Consider the following 24425-nt stretch of genomic DNA (forward strand, 5'->3'; position numbering starts at 1 on the left):
GCATTTATTCCTGAATTCTGAAAATTTCAGTATTATAATATATATTACTGACAGGTATTTGCCAAGAAGTTTTGCTTATGTGAGCTTCTCTCTCTTGATGAAATATAACATTCTAGATAAATGGCATATTCTTAAAATTAATCAAATTCTCAATGCTGATAATGAAGATCAATGCTTGAATATAATTTCCTACTTGCCAGGCACTGTTCTTTGCATTTTATCATATGAGTATGATATTTCGTTTCATATCCAAATCTACTCTGTGATTAGGTTCATTTTTTGTTACCTTTTTATAGTGAAAAAATTGAGACAGACAGAGGTTTAGTAACTTGACCCAGATTCCACAGCCAGGAGTAACAAGCGTTAGAAACAAAAGTTGAGACAGCTTGTGTCAAAAAGGGGTTTCTGCAAAGAAGGGCACTATGTTATGATTCAGGACTATGTAACTATGTAGTTAATAACTACATTAAATGTATATGACCCAATGCCAGGGTGGCTGGCTATTTAAAACAAATGTTAATGTATCTAAAGGGAGACATACTCTAATACAATAATAATGGGAGACTTCAACACACCCACTTTCATCAATTGTCAGATGAACCAGACAGAAAAGCAATAAAGAAACAAAAGAGCTATGGACCAAATGGACCTGAATAATGTCAACAGAACCTTTCATTCCATAGTTGCAGAGCACATTTTCTCATCAGTGCAAGGGATTTCCTTTAAGATATACCATATGTTTGGCCATAAAGCAAGTTTCAGCAATTAAAAAAAATTGAAATTGTACCATGCATCTCTTTTGACCACAATGGAATGAAGCTGGAAATCAACAACTCAAGAATCTCTTGATCATATGCAAATACATGGGGACTAAACAACATGCTCTGTAATGAACAGTGGGTCATAGAAGAAATAAAGAGAAGTCAAAACAATTTCTGGAAATGAATGAAAACAACAATACAGCATATCAAAACTTATGAGCTAGAGTATAAGAAATGTTGGGGCCTGCACTGTGGTGCAGCAGGTGAGGCTGCCTGCAGTGCTAGCATCCCATGTAGGTGCCGGTTTGAATTCTGGCTGCTCCACTTCCAATCTAGCTCTCTGCTATCGCCTGGGAAAGCAGTAGAAGATGGCCCAAGTCCTTGAGCCCCTGCACCTGTGTAGGAGACCTGGCAGAGGCTCCTGGCTCCTGGCTTTGGATCGGCACAGCTCCCGGTGTTGTGGTCAATTTGGGAGTGAACCATTGAATGGATGACACTTCTCTCTCTGTGTCTCTCCTTCTCTCTCTGTGTAACTCTGACTTTCAAATAAATAAATAAATCTTAAAAAATTATAAAAATACAAGAAATTTTAAGTGTTAAACACTATAATGTTATAGCAATTGGTGCTTACATCAAGAAATTTTAAAGGCATCAAATAAATGAACTATGAATGCATCTGAAGGAGATAGAAAAACAACAAACCAAACAAAATTAGTAGGAGTAAAGAAATAATCAAAATTACAGAAGATAGCCAAAATTGAAACTGAAAAACACAAAACAAAAGATCAGAAATGAAAACTGGTGTTTCAAAAAATAAACAAAATTGATACACCACCGGTCCCCCAAAAAGGGAGGAGACCAAATCAATAGAATCAAAGATGAAAAATGAAACTTAACAACAGAAACCACAGAAATAAAAAGAATAATCAGGAATTACTAGAAAGGCTGTATGCCAACAAACTGGAAAAATCTAGAAGAAATGGGTAGATTCCTGGACACATACATTCTACAAAAATTTAGTCATGAAGACACAGAAATCTAAACAAACCAATGCTTAAAGAGATTGAATCAGTAATAAAGTCCTTCTAACAAAGAAAAACCCAGGACTGGATGGCTTCACCGCTGAATTCTAACAGGCATTTAAAGAACTAATTCCAATTCTTCTCAATCTATTCAGGACAATTAGAAGGGAGGAAATCCTCCCAAACTCCTTCTATGAAGCCAGCATCACCCTAATTCCTAAACCAGAGATAGATACAGCAAAGAAAGAGAACCACAGAACAATTTCTCTGATGAATATAGATGCAAAAATCCTTAACAAAATCCTGGCTAATGGAATCCAACCACACATCAGAAAGATCATTCTCCTGGACCAAATGGATTTATCCCTGGTCTGCAGGGATGGTTAAACATCCATAAATCAATAAATGTGATACATCAATTTTTTTTTGAAAGGCAGAGTTAGACAGTGTGGGGGTGGGGGAAAGAGAGAGAGAGAGAGAAAGGTCTTTCTTCCATTGGGTCACTCCCCAAATGGCCACTATGGCTGGCACGCTGTGGCAATTCAAACCCAGGAGCCAGGTGCTTCTTCCTGGTCTCCCATGCGGGTGCAGAGCCCAAGCACTTGGGCCATCCTCCACTGCCTTCCCAGACCACAGACGAGAGTTGGACTGGAAGAGGAGCAACTGGGACAGAATCCAGCTCCCCAACTGTGACTAGAACCTGGGGAACCAGTGCCGCAGGCTGAGGATTAGCCAAGTGATCCGTGGTGCCGGCCGATACATCAAATTAACAAACTGAAGAACAAAAATCAAATGATTGTATCAATAGATGAAGAGAAAGTATTTTATTTGATAAAATACAACACTGTTCCATGATGAAAACCTTAAGCAAAAATTGGGTAGAGAAAAAACTTTCCTCAACACAATCAAGGCAATTTATGACAAACTCATAGCCAACATCATATTGAATGGGGAAATATTGGAAATATTCCCGATAAGCTCTGGAACCAAGCAAGGATGCACTCTCTCACTATTGCTACTCAATATATCCTGGAAGTTTTAAACAAAGTCATTAGAAAAGAAAAAGAGAAAGGTCTTTCTTTACTGTTGGTTCACCCTCCAATTGCAGCTGCAGCCCGTGCACTGTGGCAGGCGCACCGTGCTGATCCGAAGCCAGGAGCCAAGTGCTTCTCCTGGTCTCCCATGTGGGTGCAGGGTCCAAGTCCTTGAGCCATCCTCCACTGCACTCCCGGGCCACAGCAGAGAGCTGGCCTGGAAGAGGGGCAACTGGGACAGAATCCAGCACCCCGACCAGGACTAGAACCCGGAGTGCCGGTGCCACAGGTGGAGGATTAGCCTATTGAGCTGTGGCAGCTAATATCCAGAATCTACAGAGCTCAAGAAACTCAACAATAAAACAAACAATCCTGCTAAGAAATGGGCAATGGAATTGAACAAGCATTTTTCAAAGAGGAAATTCAAATGGCCAACAAACACATGAAAAAATGATCAGGATTACTAGCCATCAGGGAAATGCAAATCAAAGCCACAATGAGGTTTTACCTCAGCTCCGTTAGAATGACTCTCACATGGAAATCAAAAAACAATAAATGCTTGCAAGAATGTGGGGAAAAAATATCCTAATCCACTGTTAGTGGGAATGTAAACTGGAGCGGCTGTTGTGGAAGACAGTATGGACATACCTCAGAAATCTGATTTTAGACCCACCATATGTCCCAGCCATCCCACTCTTGGGAATTTACCCAAGGGAAATGAAATCAGCATATGAAAGTTATCTGTGCCCCATTTTTATTACAAGTCAATTCACAATAGCTAAGATATGGAATCAATCCAGATATCTATCAACTGGTGACTGAAATGACTGAATAAAGAAACTTTGGCATACATACACTATGGAATACTACTCATTGTTAAAAAAAATCAAATTTTGTCTTTTGCAACAAAATGGATGCAACTGGAAACATAATACCCAAAACAAATGCCATCTGTTTTCTCTTACCTGTGGAAACAGAGTATCTTAAACTTAATGAATAGGAGTGAAATTGACATTTTGGGATTTGATGATTGTTTATAGCCCCTGACTCTACTGGTGAGGAATGGTTATTCTTTCCTTCATACTACTTGTTGAACTCTTTACATAGTTAGAATTAATCTTATGAGTATAAAGTGAACAGAAAACAGATCTTTGTAAAAATTAAGAGTGGGAATAGGAGAGAGAAAGAAGTGTGGGAGAGGGTGGAAGAGTAGGGTGGGCAAATTCACTATGTTCCTAAATCTGTGTGTATGAAATTTGTATACCCTAAATAAATTTTTAAAAAGGAGGTTTCTGTAGATTCATGTAATCAAAACATGGAAAGGTCAAAGAAAGTGTTCACCTTAAAAAATGGATTCATCATTTCAAGATTTCACAGTTCTCTTGTGTTGCTTCTCTGAAGAGTTTTAGATCACTCACACCAATTGTCTCTTTAAGACTGGAACCTTGGCTGGCAGTAGTCCGTTTTGATCTTAGTTTAAAAAAAGAAGTCTTCCTTTTTTGGATGGGGGGGGGGGTAACTTGGAAAGAAAGTAGCATAACAAATTTCTTTGCCCTGAGAAGATTTAAGATCGCTCTTGAACAATATCCCAGGGTGTTATTTCCAGGAATATACCAAAGAGATGAATGTGGTTTAAGATGTATATTAAGGCTCTTGGCACATACAAATTCTTCCTCATCTTCCTTCGGGGCAGGTCTGGGTGTCATGAGCTCACAGTTGCTACATCTTATGGAGGTGGAGAACCAAAAGCAGCACTTCCAGCAGCTCGTGCACCAGTTGACTGAACTTCAGCAGAGGTGCACGGGCAAGTTGGGGTCATAGTTGAACAGTTGTGCTGGGGCCTATTTTGTGCACTTCATTGATGCAAACCAATTCACCTTGAATTGACTGGATCAGACCCAGCAATCCAAGCCAGTCTTTTCAGAAAGCCTTCTAACTGACCTCAGCAGGTAGGTAGTTCAAAAAATGAAGGATCATCGATGGAATGGTTGAAGAAACAATATGGTGGGATTGGTTCCCACCTTTTGTCACTTCTGGGACATCCAATCACCTGAAATTTTTGTACAAAATCCAATTGTTTTGTGTGTGAGGTTTGAGAGTTATGTGCGTATTTGGTTTCATTCATTTTATCTAATTGTGTGAAAACAATTGACAGATAAATGGAAAGCTCTATTAGATGTGTGTTACTGTACACGGAACTATGGTTTTCTCAAGATCCCCTTAATTGCTTCCTATAGTTTTATAGTGGACCCACATAGGTAAGATATTCTTAGTGTGAATTCATTTCAGATTTCTGAGGATACCTTTGTGTCTGTCAGAAAGGGCAGCAAAGTGGGAAGAGTCAATGGCTCTTAATTCCAGTCTTCCTTATCTAATATTTGACTATTAGTACTGGGACAGATCTATAGAGTACTTATGTAGACCACAGAAGCTAATGGGGAGGCCCCAGTGGTTGAGTCCCTTCCACCTATGTGGAATCACGATTGAATTTCCAGATCCTAAGTTTGGCCCATGTGAGCCTCAGCCAATTCAGGCATTTGGGGAGTGAACCAGTAAGTGGGAGCTTACCTGTCCCCCACCACCTCTTATATGAATGTGCAAAACATTTAAAATGTATATTATATGGAACATTACTTTCAAAGAGTGACAGAGATTATTCTGAAAAAGTTCTATGGTTATACTATTTGCAAAACCAAAATGTCATTGCAATCATTTTTTCGAAGCAAATAAATTGTCTCATCATGTATTTGTTTTAAGTTCTGCTGGATGGATCATTGACACTTGAGGTCACCTCATTATCAGTCCTTGAAGCACAGGAGTCATGGAGGAACAGCATACAAACAAGGGGAAGCTTGTCTTTCTTGTCCTCCTTTATTTTCTAGGCATATTGATTTATAGATGAAAACAAATAAATAATAAAATTTAACAAGTTGTTTTTATAAGAACCTGTTTCTTTGTGTATCAAAGAGAGAAGAACATGGAAATTCTTCTTGCTCTTTCAAATCTGCAGCTCTAAATAATTCTTTCTTTGAATTTTCTAGCCCAGTGTAATATGGTACAGCTAACTTTTAAATTGACTAAATAATAAAGGCATTAATCTAGTGAATTAAGTTATGTTGCTATTAATCCTGTGGTAGAATTTCGAAATAGAATTATAAAATCCATTGGTACTGTACCTGGGAAACACAAACTTAATTAAACAAGGAGTGTTTTCAGGTGAATTTAGTGGCCCTAAAGCGACTATGTCAGAGATGAACATTCACAGAAAATTGAAGATTCTAGGAATTCAATCTTTTCTTCAGAGTAGTAACAAATAATGCTTTCTAAAACGAATGCACTGCTTTGCCAAGATATTTACTTATAAAAACAATCTAATTTAATAGTTTGAAATGTTTGATAACTGAATGAGATTTTCAATTATATATTAGCCATGCCATTGTGGACAGTGTTTGCACTGTAAGCTTGTGAGGGCATGTACTCACCTAGCCAGTCCTGAAGGTAATAAGCAATAGAGTAAAGCAATTTACAATGTGCTAATTTCTTCTCTTGTGAAATAGGATAATTGAACTCATGACTTTGGTGTGAAGCAGTTCCCTTCTTGATTTTATTGTTTGATCTTCTCTTTTTCAACATTACATATCCAAGATGTTATTTTTCTCCAATTCTTCTTTGTAGAACCATTGTAACCTTTTAGATTTTCTATCCATTGTCTTAATTACAAATCACGATATATGAAACATATCAGCTAAAGTACATAATTAGCCTAAAATGTAATTGAGTGAGGCAAAACAAATATTGGCCATACAAATACTTTAGTATAACCATTTTTGGTATTCTTGTCCTTTGTTCCTCTGAAATTACTTTCTCTGGGATTGTCTGACTCTGCTTTTGTTGATGTAGTTTTTCCACTTGGAAACCAGCTTCCTCGCACATGCTCTCTTCCTTGTTTTCTGCCTCTCCTGTATTCTGATTGCAAGCAGACATAATATCAGTTCTGATCTCTCAAGCTATTGATGCTTCAACCCTCTTCTCACCTTTATGGTGCTTGTCACTAGTCAGTTATCATTCTGTAGCAAGTAATTTATAAAATTTAAAAATATTAAATTTTGTGCTGTACTGTAACTTTCTGCGTGTTTTTCTCTCCAACCACTACATTATAAATACCTTGTGAGCAAGGATCACCTTTTATAATTTACATGCAGAGTTGCATGTTTCAAGTCACATAATCCAATATCTTACACTTCAAAAGTACTTGTAAATATTTTATGCTACATACTTGTCTTTTGTTGAAGAATTTGAAAACATGAAAACATTGTTCTTTTTATTTACCACTGCATAGTGCAGATCAATACCTACTGTATGCTAATCAGATTAATGAGCATTTTCTGTTGAAAAGTAGGAGTTCAAAAGTCAAATAACTTAAAGGGGCCACAAGATTTCCATATAAGTTCACTTCCCTTGTTATTTTAACTTTTTTAAAAACATATAATGCATTTACCATACACATTCATCTGTTTAAAGTGTACAACTCAATGACTTTTAGTGTATTCAGAGTTGTAAACCATCACCACAATCAAGGTTAGAACATTTTCACGCAAAAAGAATCTCATATTCTTTTAGTTACTTCCCATTCCCCTCTAATTCTTAACCCACTGCTACGCTCTGTCTTTCACTATTTGACTTTCTGTCTCTATAGATTAGCCTATTCTGGACATTTCACTGAAATGGGATAATATAATATGTGGTCTTTTGTATCTGGTTTATTTCACTGAGCATAATTCTTCCAAAATTAAGCCTTGCTGTAGCTTGTATAAATATTTCATTCCTTTTATTGCCAAATGGACATATATAATTTGTTGATTCAACCATTTCATTACCATTTGGGTTGTGTCCAATTTGGAACTTTTAATAATGTCACTATGGATATTCATGCACAGCATTTGTGTCGATTTATGTTTTCATTTCTTGTGGAGGACTGGAATTGATGGGTCCTATGGAAAATTTCTTCTTAAATGCTGAGGAACAGTCAAATTATTTTCCAAAATAACAGCACTATTTTACATTCTTACTCACCATAAATGAGGGACCCAATATCTTCACATCCATGCTATTTATTTAGTTTTTATTATTTTTTATATGATAACATGTTTTTATTCTATTTTTATTTATTCAATAATATAAATAATATAAAATAATATAATTTTATTATATAAAATTATATTATTTTATATATTATACTTTATTAATAACATAATATAAAATTATTTATTATTTACTTTTTAAATGTTATCATATAAGAAAACAAGAAAACAACTCATGAAGTAGAAAGATAAGTAGCAATTTGACCTCTGTATCATGTTCAGTGGTAGAGACTAGAGTGTCAGGAATGCAAGCCTACACAAAAGGGAGGAAGCCTCAGCTGTGGTCCACTGTGTGTGCCTTAGAAGCTGTACACTCTTTTTGCCAAATTTTCTAATTTTGTTCAGTGAATATTTGTGTAAAATTTTTCAAATTTTCATTTTGGCAACTGGTCAACTAAGAGTTTGTATATGCTTGTCTGTTGTAGTTTCTGTTATATAGAGAGAATAACAGTGGCTTCTAACATCATAGGCAACAATATCAAAGCTACTGGGATTAGTTCCTTCAGAAGGAGCAAAATTGGCCGTTATTACAAAGCCTCCACTCAGTGACTTTCCTCCTTCTTATCTGTCACTCCTTCATGGGTCACTTTGTAAGTTCTGCAAGCCATCCCCTCCTTTTGCAGTGGTGTAGAATCCTCCTATGAATAGCAGCTGACCACCAATTAATCACAATTTTACCTGAAATTGAAGTAAAATATTCTAAGTCAGGTGAAGAAAACTTTTCTACCTGAAAAAGGCTTCTCTGGTCTCCTTTCAGGGGAGGAGTAACTAGAATCTTTGTTTTCTGTTATACTCACCTCTCATAAGTTCCTGAACTATGGAAGGGAGGTGTATGGAGTTTCTGCTGAAGTTCCTGAAGAATTAAATTTTTTTTTTTGACAGGCAGAGTGGACAGTGAGAGAGAGAGACAGAGAGAAAGGTCTTCCTTTGCCGTTGGTTCACCCTCCAATGGCTGCCGCGGCCGGCGCACCACGCTGATCCGGTGGCAGGAGCCAGGAGCCAGGTGCTTTTCCTGGTCTCCCATGGGGTGCAGGGCCCAAGCACCTGGGCCATCCTCCACTGCACTCCCTTGAAGAATTAAATTTTAGTGGAGGGTAGGGTGACCCATATGGAAGACCCCCCTAAAAAAGACAGTCATCATCACAAAACATGTGTACAAAGTCCAGGCTGCTGTGTTAATCAGCTTTTTATTACTAAAATAAAATGCCTGAAGCAGACTAGCTTTAAAAAGGAAAGAGGTTTATTTTGTTGTTGTTGTTGTTGTTTTTAAGATTTTTTTATTTATTTGAAAGTCAGAGTTACACACAGAGAGAAGGATAGGCAGAAAGAGAGAGGTGTTCCATCTGATAGTTCACTCCCCATTTGGCCACAACGGCCGGAGCTGCACCGATCTGAAGCCCAGGAGCCAGAGCTTCTTCCTGATCTCCCATGCAGGTGCTTTCCCAGGCCATAGCAGAGAGCTGGATCAGAAGTGGAGCAGCCGAGTCTTGAACCAGCGCCCATAAGGGATGCTGGTGCTTCAGGCCAGGGAGTTAACCCACTGCGCCACAGTGCCAGCCCCAAAAGGGGTTTATTTTGATTCAGAGTTCTGGAGATTCACAGTCCAAGATCAGATGATCCCAGTATTTTAACATATAGTGATGACATTCTTGCTGTCAGAATTCTGAGTTGGTGCAGAGTGCCATATGGAAAGAGATTGGGAGATTCCATGTCTGTATATAGCTTTGTCCTTATTCAATCCAGGATTCAATCATGAATTCAATAAATTTAATCATCCCATCTAATGTATTCACTTTTCCAAAGGCCTTACCTCTAAATACCACAACTGGATTGTTTCTACCCTCTTAATACTATTAATTTATGACTTTGAGGTTTAAACTCCTCCATGAGTTCAGGGGCATAATCATGTACAAACCATAGCAGTTACTGCTCTAAATCTAGTTAGGTGTGCCTATATGAAGATGCTTTGAAAAGTTTATGGAAAAATGGAATTATATAAAGACAAGTTTATTTTGGTGTAAAGAACTTTGAAATCCAGGTATAATTTTTTCATGATATACATTTCCAAGAATTTTTGAAGAGCCCTTGTATTTGTCCGTGTTGATACATGTGATCTATTTACAGTTACAATTTTGCTAAGGATCTGGACCCTTTTGTAAGCATTCTGAGGTTTACCAAACTGTATCTAAGCAGTTCTAATTAATTTTTTAAACATGTTTAAAGTCAGGACTTTACCATGCTGTAGGAGATAGGAAGTGAAATGTTTCATATCTGTGCATTCATAGTCCTTATGGCTTTATATAGATTTGTCTCTGTGGCATCAGATTTGACAAGGAATGAATATCTTATGGGAAGGCATACCCAGAGGAAAAGGTTTGGAAAATGGAGCATGGATTGAGTTTTAGCTTCCACTACAGTAAAGCACTGTAGTGTGTGAGCTACGTACTGATACACTGTGTAGCCAGCTGGAAGAGCTGTTGGGTTAGAAAAATCCTGACTTTGTCAACTCTAATCTGTATGGCCTTAGGAAAATCAGTGAATGTCCCAAAGACTTGGATTTTTCCCTTTGTATCACGGGGGTCATCATTACATCATAGAAAGGTTGAGAGTATTAAATAAGATTTAAAATCAGGCACCCAACACAGTGCTTAGCCCATTGTCAACAGGAGCTAAATAAATAAGAATATGTATCTTAATTGAGAATTAAGGTGCCAGATTGACTTCATGTCCTATACTATTCTACAAACTCACCTAAGAATTATTCCATTCTTTATAAGATTATCTATGTCTCGGTTTCTTTTACTATTTCAGGAAATGTCTCTTGATCTCATGCAAATGCTTATAGTTTAAATCCTAGAGGTTTTTATAAAGGGTACTGAGAGGGCAAAAGCTTAATCTAATTATGGTGTCAATGTTGTGGGCCTACTGGGAGGTTCTTAGGTCTATGCGGGCATGTCCTTGGAGGGTGGTTGTGAGAGTGTTGGTTAAACAACCAAATTGGTCCCAGCAACTGACTCGGCTTCCTGGTTCATTATGTGTTTGTTTCTTTTTACTTGCTTTGCCATTTCTATCTTCTGGTGTCACAGGACAGCTGAGTGAAAAGGGCGTGCCTGAACATGGACTGTGAACCTCCAAAGTGTAAGCTGAAATAAACCTTCTTCATTCATAAGTAGCTTGTCTTAGGTACTCACTGTCATAATAAAAAGCTGACTAATACACTGTTGATCAAGGCCAACTCTCAAAGTTATATATGAAACCTTATAGATGTTTATCTATTAAAGATATGAGTGATTTCTGTGTAGTTGCATGGATAAATTCAAAGGTTAGTATAATTGCCCAGTAGGAAGTTAGTCAGTTTTCTATGTAATGCAGCAATCTTTATCTAGCATTTTTTAGATACTTATATATTGTATCTTAAAGTTTTTTTGACCTAACTTTACTATCTAGATTGTTCTACTATTAATTTACATGAGAATAATTTTAGAAAACTATAATTTGAGAATAGTAGTACATTTTTAGAGAAATATGTATCGTTGAATAAGTAGTCTATTCCACTAATTAAATGTGGTATAATACCTCTTCCACACTACTTCTGCATTTCTAATATTTTAATTCCTACTAAGAACCAGAAATTATTAGGAAGCCCGGGATAATCACTCAGCTCCTGGTTTAATCTTTCTTTTGTATTGAGGGTCAACAGGATTTCACCAAAGATTTCTCATTTCCAGTTACCACAAACCCCTTTCTCCTTCTTTGAGTGCTCTTCCTCCAGCTGACAGTGAGGTAAAAGAATATTTTCAAGCTCATCTTCTGCCTGCACCCCAATCAGCTTCATGCTTCAAGTTTAAAATACTTTTACTTCTAATTTTTTTAAAAGAGAGAGAGAGAGAGAGAGAGAGAGAGAGAGAGAGACCTCCTATCCACAGATTAACTTCCCAAATACCCACAACAGCTGGACCAAATCTGGGAGCATGGACATTCAGTCTAGTTCTACATAGGTGCCAGGGTCTACTCACTCCCTTTACCCTACTACTCAAGTATGAGAGCCATCACTGCTGCCTCACAGGGTCTATGTTGGCAGGAAGCTGGAATTAGGAGATTGAGCCAGATAGTGCACCCGGATACTCAAAATGTGGGATGCAGGCATCTCAACGGGCATCTTAACTGCTAGGCCAAAGCCCACCCTTACTTTTGCTCTAAATGTAACATACCTACCATACCTACAATGGTTAGGAAAAATAAGTAAAGAAAATTCAAGGTCTTAGAAAGTGTTGGTCAAGGTTGCCCCTATCCGCATTCTCTATTCTCTACTAAGTGTGGATGACCTAGCTCTATTTAAGCTCTTTTTTTTTTTTTTTTTTTTCTCCAAACTCTTGGGAGTTTCAAATCACTCCTTGCAGCCAGCACTCCTTTATTACTAAGGGTTGAGGTATCAGGACTTCTACCATTTTTGAAAAAAGGTATTAACTATCCAACCATTCAAGTTAGTCCCAGACCCAGGAGGATCTTTTTACTTCTGAAAGAAGCTCTAAACTGGTGTCTCTGACCTGGAGGTCCTTTCATTTGCCTTGGCCCTCTAGTTTCTGTAGGTAAAGTCAATTTATGTTACTGCTTAAGAAAACAAAGGCTTGAATGATCTGTTGAGAATTTCTCCACTGAGATGTAAGGAGAATAGGTGTGGATCTTACAATGATGGGCATTGGAAGTATGATGGAAAGACAAGTCAATTCTTTTGAAAGGGCATATGCTTATCTATAATTTCATATCTGGAACATTTAAACGTTATTTTAATAGCATAAATTCAATGACAGAAGTGTGGCTAAACAGGCTATTGGGGATATACCGAAGAGGCACTACTTCTCTATGGTGGGATGAGCGGGATGTGGAATCATTGGAATCTACTGGAGATAGATTTGTATATGTAACAAGAAGGGACATGAATTTTTTAAATAGTTGAGAAATGCTGTGGGATTTTGGACAAAGACTTAGGACAGCTTGTGTCCTATTTCTTTAGATTCCCAGCAAGGTTTCAATTTTCCAGCCCAGAAAAATGTTATCTATAACATGCAAAAGTCTCTCAGTTGTACTGAAACTTTTTCTGGAAGGTTTTTGTTTGTTTTAAGCTGCAAAATGAAAAATAATAAATGTGACAATTGAATTCTTAAATCTGTTTTGTTAAGTGGTAAACTAATACTTACAATAGTCTCTGAACCATTTGGATAAAATGTGGATTACATCAGTGAGCGTGTATCTACATACACAATAATATAAGGGAAGATTTATGACAACTCAGGAGCTAGTGAAAGATTGCTTCAGAAAACATAAATCAGCAAAGATTCAAGCCATAGCTTTTCCTAAGGGGGCTTTGAAAGAATTTACATTTGAATTGGATCCTAAAACTCTAAGTTTAAATTTATCACACATTCTTCAAGAAATACTGTAGTTATATAGAAGACAGCACTATAGAAATGAAATGAAATGATACAAGTTTTCTTTGGTCTTTTAAAAATTACTGTCAGAATTGTTATTCTATTGAGATGATTTTTACTCAGCTCATCCCCATAGCATCAAGTATCAGAACTCAGATAAATTATACAAGTAATTCTTTTTAATAATTACCATAATATTTTTGTAATATAAAAAGAAATATCAAATGAAGAACCCAACAAGGAAAAAGATATGGGAATAACATACTTTTTTAACTGGTAAATTTCTTCATCTTGGCCTTTCTTTCTTTCTTTCTTCTTCTTCTTCTTTTTTTTTTTTTTTTTTGACAGGCAGAGTGGACAGTGAGAGAGAGAGACAGAGAGAAAGGTCTTCCTTTGCCATTGGTTCACCCTCCAATGGCCTCCGCGGCCGGCGTGCTGCAGCCGGCGCACTGCGCTGATCCGAAGCCAGGAGCCAGATGCTTTTCCTGGTCTCCCATGCAGGTGTAGGGCCCAAGCACTTGTGCCATCCTCCACTGCCCTCCCTGGCCACAGCAGAGAGCTGGACTGGAAGAGGGGCAACCGGGACAGAATCCTGGGCCTCAACCGGAGTAGAATCTGGTGTGCCGGTGCCGCAGGCGGAGGATTAGCCTATTGAGCTGTGGCGCCAGCCCATCTTGGCTTTTCCATCTGTTTCTGTTGCCTATAGGATTTGTGTATAACAGCATAAAAATTACAATTTCCTACGGCACGAGATCAAATAACCTCTAAATATCAATATATTTATGCCTTTATAGATTCCTCATGATTCACCTGACCATCATTCCTAAGCATAAAATCAGTTACAGGAAATAATTACACGTAGTTCACTTTTTATTAAGAGCTGATAGAGTATAACATTTAAATATGCTGGGACTTAAATGCATTATGTATATTACATATACACAATGAATCACATATCTTTTAATATGCATTAACAGGATACACAGGATATTATTATAGGATAAACAGATACCTTTTAGAACCTGGCTCTTTTCCTTCCTTGCTGTGAGATGTTTACTGAACCTAATGTGCCTCCTTCTCTTCACATCTAGAAGGGGAATAATAATTATAGTTACCTCATAGGATTGGTAAGATAATTAAATGAGATAACATGAATATGAAAACCATGTGTCTGGCACACAGGAAGGGCTCAATTGCAATCATTAAGGCTTATGTTTCCAAATGATTGATGGTCAAAGTGCAATTGAGGTTTTTAAATATGTCTTTTACCCCATATTCTTTCTATTTCCATCTTACTTGGTGCACAACATAGTTATCAAACTTGTACCCTGTTAAGCTTTTGCCATAAAATAAGTTTTAGCTTATCTTGTTTAGGGGTTCAAAGGGTGCTTATTGTAATGGTTAAAATTATTCAATCTCTTTATGAAGACAGAAAAGTAAATAATATCTGAGGTGGATGTTTGGTCTGGTTTTTAAGATGCCACAGATGCAGGCAGCAGAGTAGAATGTGAAAGTTCTAAACTGTTAGCTCCCAGGTCCTTAAGAAATAAGATCAATTAAAGTCTGAATTCCATTGTGGACAAGAAGTATTCTTGGCCAGATGAGTATTATTTTCCTAAAATTATTCTAAAAATATTTTATTACAGTCGTTTGAATAAACTGACTCACATGCCATTGTGAGTTAATGTCTGTTTTGCTACTGAATCAGCCCTAGTTGGCCAGCCTTGCTGCCTTCACATTTTTCTTGATGTTTATCCTTAAGCTTAGCAACCAACCAAACTTTGAGTGAAGTACCAATGTTTAAAGAGTGAAGCGTATTATTAATTTACTAACGGTCCCACAGAGACTGAGTTTGTGCAGTTTACAATTTTTGTACTTCTATTTTATTATGAATGCCTGAGATTTTGGCTTTTTCGTTACTATTCACAAGCTTCCAAACACTGGCAAAAATGGGTCTGTGTGTGCTTTTAATTCACTTAAGAGATCTGTGTTATGTTAAATGTTGGTGACTACACAAATTTTAAGAACATGAGAAAAACTTCATTAAAAAATGTAACAAAATGTAAACAGGATATTTAGCTTATGTCAGTGACAGACTGAAGTATCCTCTTCCCCCAAAGACGTCAGTACAGTATTTTTCTTCTGGTCAATTAGTTATAAACTTGTTTCTTGACTCGAAAATTTTTTAAGTTTAAAAAAATAGTAACCTAGACTAAATTTAAACAAATGGTCTTATTTTTACGCTGTTTCAAAAAAATCATGGAAAGTATACATTAAAATCTCTGAATTATAGTTTTTTTTTTTAGACTTGAAGGGGACTTGGAAGTATTTACTTCAAACACATTGAGAACGCGTTGAATTCACACTGAAAACAAAACACAAATACAGTGTTTTTCAAGGGAGAAAGTGATTATCTTATCAGGCGTCGGACTGCAGAGCAAGGGCAAGGCATAAAACGATCTTTTCTCAGCTCATGGTCTTGCGCTCATTCGTTGCAGAACCCTCAGAGGTGGCAGGTCTTCAGACAGGACGATTCGCTTACACCTGCAGATCACAAAGCACCCGGGATCCAGAGGGAAGAAGTGACTTGGCTAAGACCCGAGGCCGCTACCCAGAGGCCATTCCATTCTTCATGACTCTCCTAGAGATCATTTCCAGGCTCCTGTCCAGATGACTGGACAATCGCGCGGCTTAGGCTTCGTCTCCCTGTTTCCAAGCCTCGTTTTCTCGTCCCTGCTGCCGTCCGAGCAGGCGTTCTAGGTAGGCGCCCACGAGCAGAACCCGGTGGTGCTGCAACAGGCCGCCCCAGAGGCAGGCACAGGCCTAGATGCGGCCCGGGCTCCGGCGCCGCGTGATAAAGCCCAAAATAGGTGCAGACCCACACGTGTCCCCGCCGGCGCCCGGGCCTCCGCTCCAACGCCCAATCGCTGCGGCCGCCTGGCGCTCGGGCCGCGTGGGCCGGCGCTCGGAGACCCGTCCCGGGAGACACCGCCCGTCGCCATGCGCTTCAGGTTCGGGGTGGTGGTGCCGCCCGCCGTGGCCGGTGCCCGCCCGGAGCTGCTGGTCGTGGGGTCGCGGCCGGAGCTGGGGCGCTGGGAGCCGCGGGGCGCCGTGCGCCTGAGGCCGGCGGGCACGGCGGCGGGCGCGGAGGCGCTGGTGCTGCAGGAGCCGGGCCTGTGGCTCGGGGAGGTGGAGCTGGCGGCCGAGGAGGCGGCGCAGGACGGGGCGGAGCCGGGCCGCGTGGACACGTTCTGGTACAAGTTCCTGAAGCGGGAGCCGGGAGGAGAGCTCGCCTGGGAAGGTACTGGCAGCGGGCGCCGCGCGCCGGGCCCAGGCCTGGTGTGGCGCGGCCCGAATCTTCCCGGCGGCGGCTCCCACCGGCGCTGTGTGCCCGCGCGTCTGCTCTCCGCGGGAGCCGCGGCTGACCGTTCGGCGCCGGCCTGCGCTGCCCTGGTTCCTGCGCCGGGCCCGGCCGCGCGGCCCCCGTGGTCCCGCACACCCACCCTCGCCGGGCCGTCCCTTCCCGCCTCGCCGGGCCGGGCCGCGCTCTGCAGCTCTGCCTTGTGCAGTGCGAGACCTCGAAAACCGGATCCGTGCTACTTAAATATAGCGATTTTTTTTTTAAGAATTTGAAATTCATGGGAAGTCCTGAGTGTTCCCCTGTTGGTTTTTTTTTTTCTTCATTCCAGTTTTATGGCGGCTGAGACAGCCTGATTATTCTTAAAGAATGCTATGTACAGGATACTAATACACCAAAGAAGTGTACAAAGGAAAAGCTTCAGGGTCTCCACACCACACTTTAAGCGTATTGCCAATGCAGGTTATAGTGAAATCATTTCTTAAAATTCATGGGAAGAAATGGAGCTAAAAGTAGGAGTTTATTTTGGTGCAAAGTTTTTTTTTTTTTTTAATCTATGCATAGTTTTCTTGCAAAATGCATTTTCCATGCATTATGAGTTTTTTTTTTTCTTTTCCCTCCCAAGTAAACTACACCTTATGCCCATTTCCCACGAACATTCTGTAGGACACTCATACGTGATTTGTATGTGTTAGTATACATTTTCACTTTCACAAAAACTGTATAACGTGTAATTTTGAATCTCGTGGGTTTTTTTTTTTTAACTTAAAATGTTGTGGGTACCATACATTTCCTGACACTACATATAGATGTATTTTATTTAAAAAAATTTATTTGGGAAGGAGAAGGGAACAGAGATGGACACAGAGACAAATATTTAGAGAAAAACGAAGCATACTCCCTTTTGCTGATTCACTTCCCAGATGTCTGCAAAGGCCAACACTAGGCTAGAATGAAGTTGTGAGCCCAGAACTCAGTCCAGGTCTCCCATGTGAGTGGCAGGAAGCCAATTGCTTGAGCCATCCTTACCTCCCAGGTCTCAGTTGGTATGGGACCTAGGTACTCCAATACAGGACACAGGCATTTTAACCAGAGACTTAACTGCTAGACCAAATGTCTACCCCTATTTCATTTTAAAATGGTAGCAAAATATTCTGCATCTACCAATGGGCGTTAAGGTTGTTTTTAATTTTGAATTTTTCTGGTATAAACAATAATGGCTTAATTGAAAGTCCATGTACTTTAGAGTTATCTTTAAGCATTTGGAAATTTTTCTGCAGGAGAACTTCAGAGAAGTAATATTATTAGGTCAAAATTAAGGACTGCTATGTTATACCCCAAAAAAGGAAATAGAAGTGTAGACTCTTGCCAATGACATGTGAATTGAGATAACTTTTTTTAACTGAGATGTGCAAAGTGTTATATTGGAGTATGTGTGAACAACAGTTGTTTAATGCCAATGCAATGAATGATATTTTACAAGTTTGTATGAAAAAATTGACTGTTTGCTTGATATTTTTGGGTAAACAAAGATTCAGCAAAGAAGATGAGTATGCTGACCTATGTGAATTATTATCCTTGTTCCTCTCCTTGTACTCCATTAGGTTTTATGGTCTAGTAGCGTTTATTGTCCTCTCCTTTTGCCATGACAGAAATGAAAGGTGCCTGCTTCAGTTTAATCTTCCTTTACAGGCAATAGTATTATTAATAGAGTAGAATTATTTTATAATAAAATAATAAGGTAATATCTGACCATTTTAATAAAAGTTTAAGTAGTGGAAAACGAAGGTCTACCTTTCTCCAAACTCTCCCCCTTTCCTGTTTTTGGCCTTTCTAATATTCCTCCCAAAACTCTATAATTAGTGTTGCTACTTCTTATTCTATCAGTTTTAATTTTCTGTTTTTAGTTTTTCTGATACAGTAAAAATACACATAATATTTTTCATTAAAATTTTATAGTATGTGTTGATACTTAGTGGATATGCATACAATTAACCATCATCACTTACCATGAACAATAAGGAATTTAATGCAAATTCATTATCTTTTTCCTACTGATTTGTGTATTACTATAAAATTGTTGACTTTCTATTCTAAAAGTTCATTATTGTAATTCTGCTAAGTTACTTCACAAGAAAATAAGAAAAATATCTTACTTGCACATTCCGATCTCCTCATTTTGGCTTCATTCTAATTGTTAAGATTTTATAGTTTATATTTTGTTTTCTAATTGTCCCCTTGCCTTCTAATTTTATGTACATAGACTGATTCTTAGGTTTGTAAGTTAACAAGCATTATGAGAAGTAGTGTAACAAAGTGTTTTAAGATCCAGGATTCTGGAGCCATATTTTCTGGGCTCACCAGCCAGTGTGTGGACCTAGGATGAGTCATTTCATCTCACTGTGCTGTCACTATATTGCCTAAAAAATGAACTTTATTTATTAGAATACAACATACACTAAGTAAAAAGAGGGCATATGCTAAATGTTGTGTAATAGTTATATTCTTCTTACTGTTATTATTAGGAAATCAAGTTGTGCCAGTAGACTGATAAAAAGGGAAATAAATTTTGTGACATAGAGAATATATTTCTGAAAAGAAAAATTCCCCTTTCTTCACTGTTAATCATCCTCAAATTTTATTTAAAAGTAATACTAGACTTTGTTTTACGTCGTATTTGGAGAGAAATGCTTTTCTACAAATTAATGTAATATTTCTTGTTAATTTTTTTAAAAGAATAATTATGCTAATTCTCAAATTTTTTACCTTAATTGTACTAGTTTATGAGTACAAATTGCTTACCTCTTGAAAACACTTTTTCATTGAAGAATTGGAGGATCTTACCTGCTGTGAATCTCATTCACTGAAATATTCTCTCAGATACTGTTTTTCATCTCTAGAAATTCCATCACATACACTTTTTTGTTTATCTCTTGTTTTCATTGCTTCTTGACCATTTCCCTTGTATCTTAGATTTGTATATTCTCTAATGAGTGATTTTTCTAACAGTTAAGGTTAACATTTCCCTGCCATTTATTTAATGCCTTTTCTTGGTACTGTGGCTGAGCTTTATCTGTGGATCTCTTTTACACATTTTAGATTACATTGCATGTACTTTAAAAAAATAAAAAAATTTATTTAGAATAGGTTTATATTTACAGAAAAGTGGTGAAGATAGTGCAGAGTGTTCATTTACTCCTTACCCATTTCCTGTATTGTTAATGTTTTATGCCATATATTAGTAGAGGATAAACATGGAAATTAAGGAGCCAGTATTGATTTTTTTATTAATTAGGGTCCATATTTCAATCAGGTTCCCTTTTTTTTGGTCTAATATTCATTTTCCTTTTTCAGAATCTCACCCTTAATACCACATTACATTTAGCTTTCATGCTTGTGATTGTTTCTCATACTTTCCCTGTTTCTGAGATGACCTTGGCAGTTATGCAACATATTCATTAAATACTTTGTGGAATGCTCCTCAGTTGGGATTTTCCCAGTGGTTTTCTCATGATTAGACTGAGATTATGGTTTTTTAAATACAATGACATACTTTCAGTTTATTTCATAATCAAAAGATTAACCCTCCATTAAGTAAAGAATTCAACAAATACTAAAAAGAAAAAAACACTGTTCTTCAACAGTAAAGACAAGGAGTGTAAACAAGAATCAGTTCTCAAAATGTTAATTTTGCTTATATACATTACTTTTTGGTAGTCTATTAGTTACCACAGTGTAGCAAAAACATATGGTATTTTTGGGGGAGACTGGCTTATTTGACTAAACTTAATGGTTTCCAGTTGCATCCATTTTGTTGTGAAAAACAGGATTTCATTCTCTTTTATAGTTGAGTGTGTGTGTGTGTACCACATTTTCCTTATCCAGTCATTGGATGATGGGCATCTGGGTTGATTTCATATCTTAGCTATTATGAATTGAGCTGCAATAAACATGGTGTACAGATGCTCTTTCATATGCTGATTTCATTTTGTTAGGGTAAATTCTCAGGAGTGGGATGGCTGGGTCATATGGTAGATCTGTTTTCAAATTTTAGAGGAATCTCCATATTGTCTTTCACAATGGCTATACTAGTTTACATTCCCACCAACAGTATATTTGGGTACCTTTTCTCCACATCCTTGCCAGCATTTATTGTTTGTTGATTTCTGTATGAGAGCCATTCTGACTGGGGTGAGGTGAAACCTCATTGTGGTTTTGAATTGCATTTCCCTGATGGCTTGTGATCCTGAGCACTTTTTTTTTATGTGTCTGATGGCCATTTGAATTTCCTCTTTTGAAAAATGCCTATTCAAATCCTTTGCCTATTTCTTAACAGGATGGTTTATTTGTTGTTGTTAAATTTATTGAGCTCTTTATAGATTATGGATATTATTTTTCAATTCAATAGTTTGCAAATATTTTTTCCATTCTGTCAGTTGCCTTTTCACTGTGCTGAGTGTTTCTTTTGCAGTGCAGGTATCTCTCATCTATGTAATCCCATTTGTCAATTTTGGCTTTGGTTGCCTGTGCTTCTGGGGTCTTTACCCAAGAAGTCTTTGCCTATGTCACATCTTGCAGAGTCTCCCCAATTATCTCCTCTAGTAATTTGATGGCACCAGGTTGTGGATTTGGGTCTTTGGTGCATTTTGAGGGTTTTTTTTTTTTTTTTTTTTTTTTGTGTAACTTGTAAGGTAGGGTTCTTGTTTCATACTTCTGCATGTGAAGGGAATTATGGGTTTTGCTGAGATGATTACAGAGGTAAAATGTCTTTTTTTTTTTTTTTTTCTGACAGGCAGAGTTAGACAGTGAGAGAGAGAGACAGAGAGAAAGGTCTTCCTTCCGTTGGTTCACCCCACAAATGGCCGCTATGGCCAGTGTACTGCTGCTGTTGCACTGCGCCGATCCGAAGCCAGGAGCCAGCTGTCTCCTCCTGGTCTCCCATGCGGGTGCAGGGCCCAAGCCTTGCCTTCCCAGGCCACAGCAGAGAGCTGGATTGGAAGAGGGGCAACCGGGACAGAATCCGTCGCCCCAACCGGGACTAGAACCCAGGGTGCTGGCGCCGCAGGTGGAGGATTAGCCAAGTGAGCCATAGTGCCAGCTGGTAAAATGTCTTTTTTTTTTTTTAAATTTCTTTATTTAAAAATGAAAGTTACAGAGAGAGAATGAGAAAGAGACATCTCTCATCTGCTGATTTGCTCCTCAATGGCAGCATTGGCTGAAGCTTGGACCAGACCGAAGCCAGGATCTCCCATATAGGTAGCAGGAACCCAAGTACTTGAGCCATCTTGCACTGCTTTCCCAGGTATATTATCAAGAAGCTAGATTCAAAGTGGAGCAGGTGGGACTTGAAGTGGCACTCATATGGGATGCCATCATTGCAGGTGATGACTTAACCCATTGGGCCATGCCTTCATTGTAAAATGTTTTGCTTGTCTCATCATATCAAGTGTGTATGCCTTCAACATGACTCATTTCTGGGGGCAGGCATTTGGCCCAGAGGTTAAGACATTGCTTAGGGTACCCGCAATCCATGTTGATGTGTCTAAGTTCAAGTCCCAGCTCCACTCCTGATTCTCTCTTCTTGTTAATGTGCACAATGGGAAGCAGCAATGTTGTCTCAAGTGGGTGGGTCTATGCCGCTCATGTGGGTGACCCAGATTGAGTTTTGGGATCAAGGCTTCAACCTGGTGTTTCAGGCTGTTATAGGCGTTTGAGGGGAGTGAACCAGCAGATGGGAGCTCTGTCTGTGCCTTCCAAATAAATAAAATATGTAAATTTAAAAATCCAAGTACTGTTGATACAGATGGTGATCAAGTAGCTGGGGCAGTATTAGTTTTCCGTCGTGTAAAGTTACTGTCTTTCCTCCGTTTCTGTGTCATCATGCACAACCCACATTTAAGGAGTGGGAAGTTATATGCTACCTCCTTGTTGACAGGATATTTATAGAAACTACTTGGAATTTGTTTGCCTGGGGGATTTGTTTCTTCTCACCCTCATTTATTTATTCAATAACTTTTAAATTAGTGTGCATCCATGGTTATTGTTTTTTGCTTTGGGTCTCTTACTACTTTCTTAATTTTGTTGTTCAATTTGTTGTAGATTTAGCCATTGAGAGCCCTTTCAGTAGTCCCTGTCTCTTGTGATGTTCCCCCATTGTTGTGTGTATTATGTTTTTTGTGTATTTGTTTTTGAGAACTTTTTTACTTTTTGGCACTACGAAGTGCTCTGGGAACATCTTTTGTAGACCTTCTCACGATAAGATTAACCATTTCTCCCAAGAGCTCTGTTTTGTGTCAAATGCTATTAGAAACCAAGATTCGAGTACTTGGTGTGCTTGTTGCTTCAGGCATATTGTTGTTTGTTGGTCCGCTGAACCCATAGAACATTGAAATATTTATGGATATATTAATTAACTTTATGTGTGCCTGGGGAACAGATACATACACACATATGTATATTAGTATGGTCTAAACTGTGTTTTTCTTGTAAAATCAGATTAATTGATTTGGGATTTTCTTCTTTCATGCCAAAGATTCTAACTTTTTAATTATAGCCTTCCATTAAATTGTGTCCCCACCCAATAGTGCTCTAGATAAGGTTTTATATTTTTAGATTTCAATGACTGTACATTTGACATTCAGATTTTTTTTTACTCAAATATAGTTTGTCTTCATTTCGTATTATCTTTTGTACCACAGTATTGTCTGTGTTGCAGTGGAATTGATATATGAAGATTTTGAGTCCTTCAGTACTCTATTAAGATTTAAGGAGACTTTATGTCCATAAGATAACAAATTACTTTGCTGTTTCTATAACAAAGTACTACAGTTTGATTGGCATAAACAAGAGAAATCTGTTTGTTGTCCCACAATTCTAGGGCCTAGCAGTTTGTGATCAAGGTGTCGGCAGGGCAGGGTGGATTCCTTCTGTGGGGTGTCTGAAGTTTCTGTTCCAGGCTTTTCTTTTTGGATTATGCATGGCCACTTTCTCCCTGTACTTTCCCATTATCTGCTCTTTGCCTGTCTCTGCCTGCAAATCTCTTCTTGTAAGAGCACTGCTCATATGGGATTAGAGCAGACCCTTATGACCTCCTTTTAACTAGATCTCCTCTATAAAAACCCTATCTGCAATGAGTGAGGACTTCAACATATGAATTTTCAAGGACATAGTCCAACCCAGAATGGATAATAAGCTTTTTTTCAGTATTTTACTCATCAAATTGTTCTTAATATTCCAGGTGTCATGATTTGGCCCTTTCCCTTCCATACTGTATCACCTGTATCAGGGAGAACAAAGATGAGTGAATTTTAATAGCTCATACACAATCTCTGAACTTTGAGACATCACTGATGAGAAACTCTGTTATTTATTATTAGTGGAAGGGGAATTGAGAGAAAAGAAATATGAGAGAAATACAGAGGTGTGTTGACTCTCCTGATCCTTTCTTATGACATCTCTCTTAATCCTCCCTTCTTTCTTTTTCAACAGAACATTCATTTAATGTGTTGCTTCAGCCAGAATGATTTGAAGTTTTGAGAACATTGTCGAGAATTTTTTTAAAATTAAAAATGAAAGGTGTTTTTTTTCTCCCCATTCTTGGTTCAGACCATAGCCTCATTCATACCCAATGCAAATTGTACCAGACTAAAACAGTACAGGAGTAGAAATTACTGTAGTTTC

At 38.3% G+C, this 24425-nt stretch overlaps 1 protein-coding gene and 1 pseudogene across 5 annotated transcripts in view; both read left to right on the forward strand.

Moving 5' to 3' along the window:
* Positions 1 to 3674: 3674 nt before the first annotated feature.
* On the forward strand, positions 3675 to 5039 carry LOC103349933 (mitochondrial import inner membrane translocase subunit Tim8 A pseudogene; annotated as a pseudogene).
* An 8510-nt stretch (positions 5040 to 13549) lies between these two features.
* EPM2A (EPM2A glucan phosphatase, laforin) overlaps positions 13550 to 24425 on the forward strand; it is a 133792-nt gene continuing 122916 nt past the window's right edge. For 3 of the 5 annotated variants that reach the window (XM_051855291.2, XM_002714860.5, XM_051855294.2), the window contains exon 1: positions 13550 to 16688. In XM_051855291.2, the coding sequence (XP_051711251.2) occupies positions 16388 to 16688 (301 nt within the window). In that variant the 5' untranslated portion in view covers positions 13550 to 16387. The remainder of the gene's footprint in view (positions 16689 to 24425) is intronic. The other 2 variants (XM_051855292.2, XM_051855293.2) reach the window with 2 other exon arrangements.

This window comes from Oryctolagus cuniculus, chromosome 5 (assembly GCF_964237555.1).
Source record: "Oryctolagus cuniculus chromosome 5, mOryCun1.1, whole genome shotgun sequence".
Lineage (NCBI taxonomy): Eukaryota > Metazoa > Chordata > Mammalia > Lagomorpha > Leporidae > Oryctolagus > Oryctolagus cuniculus.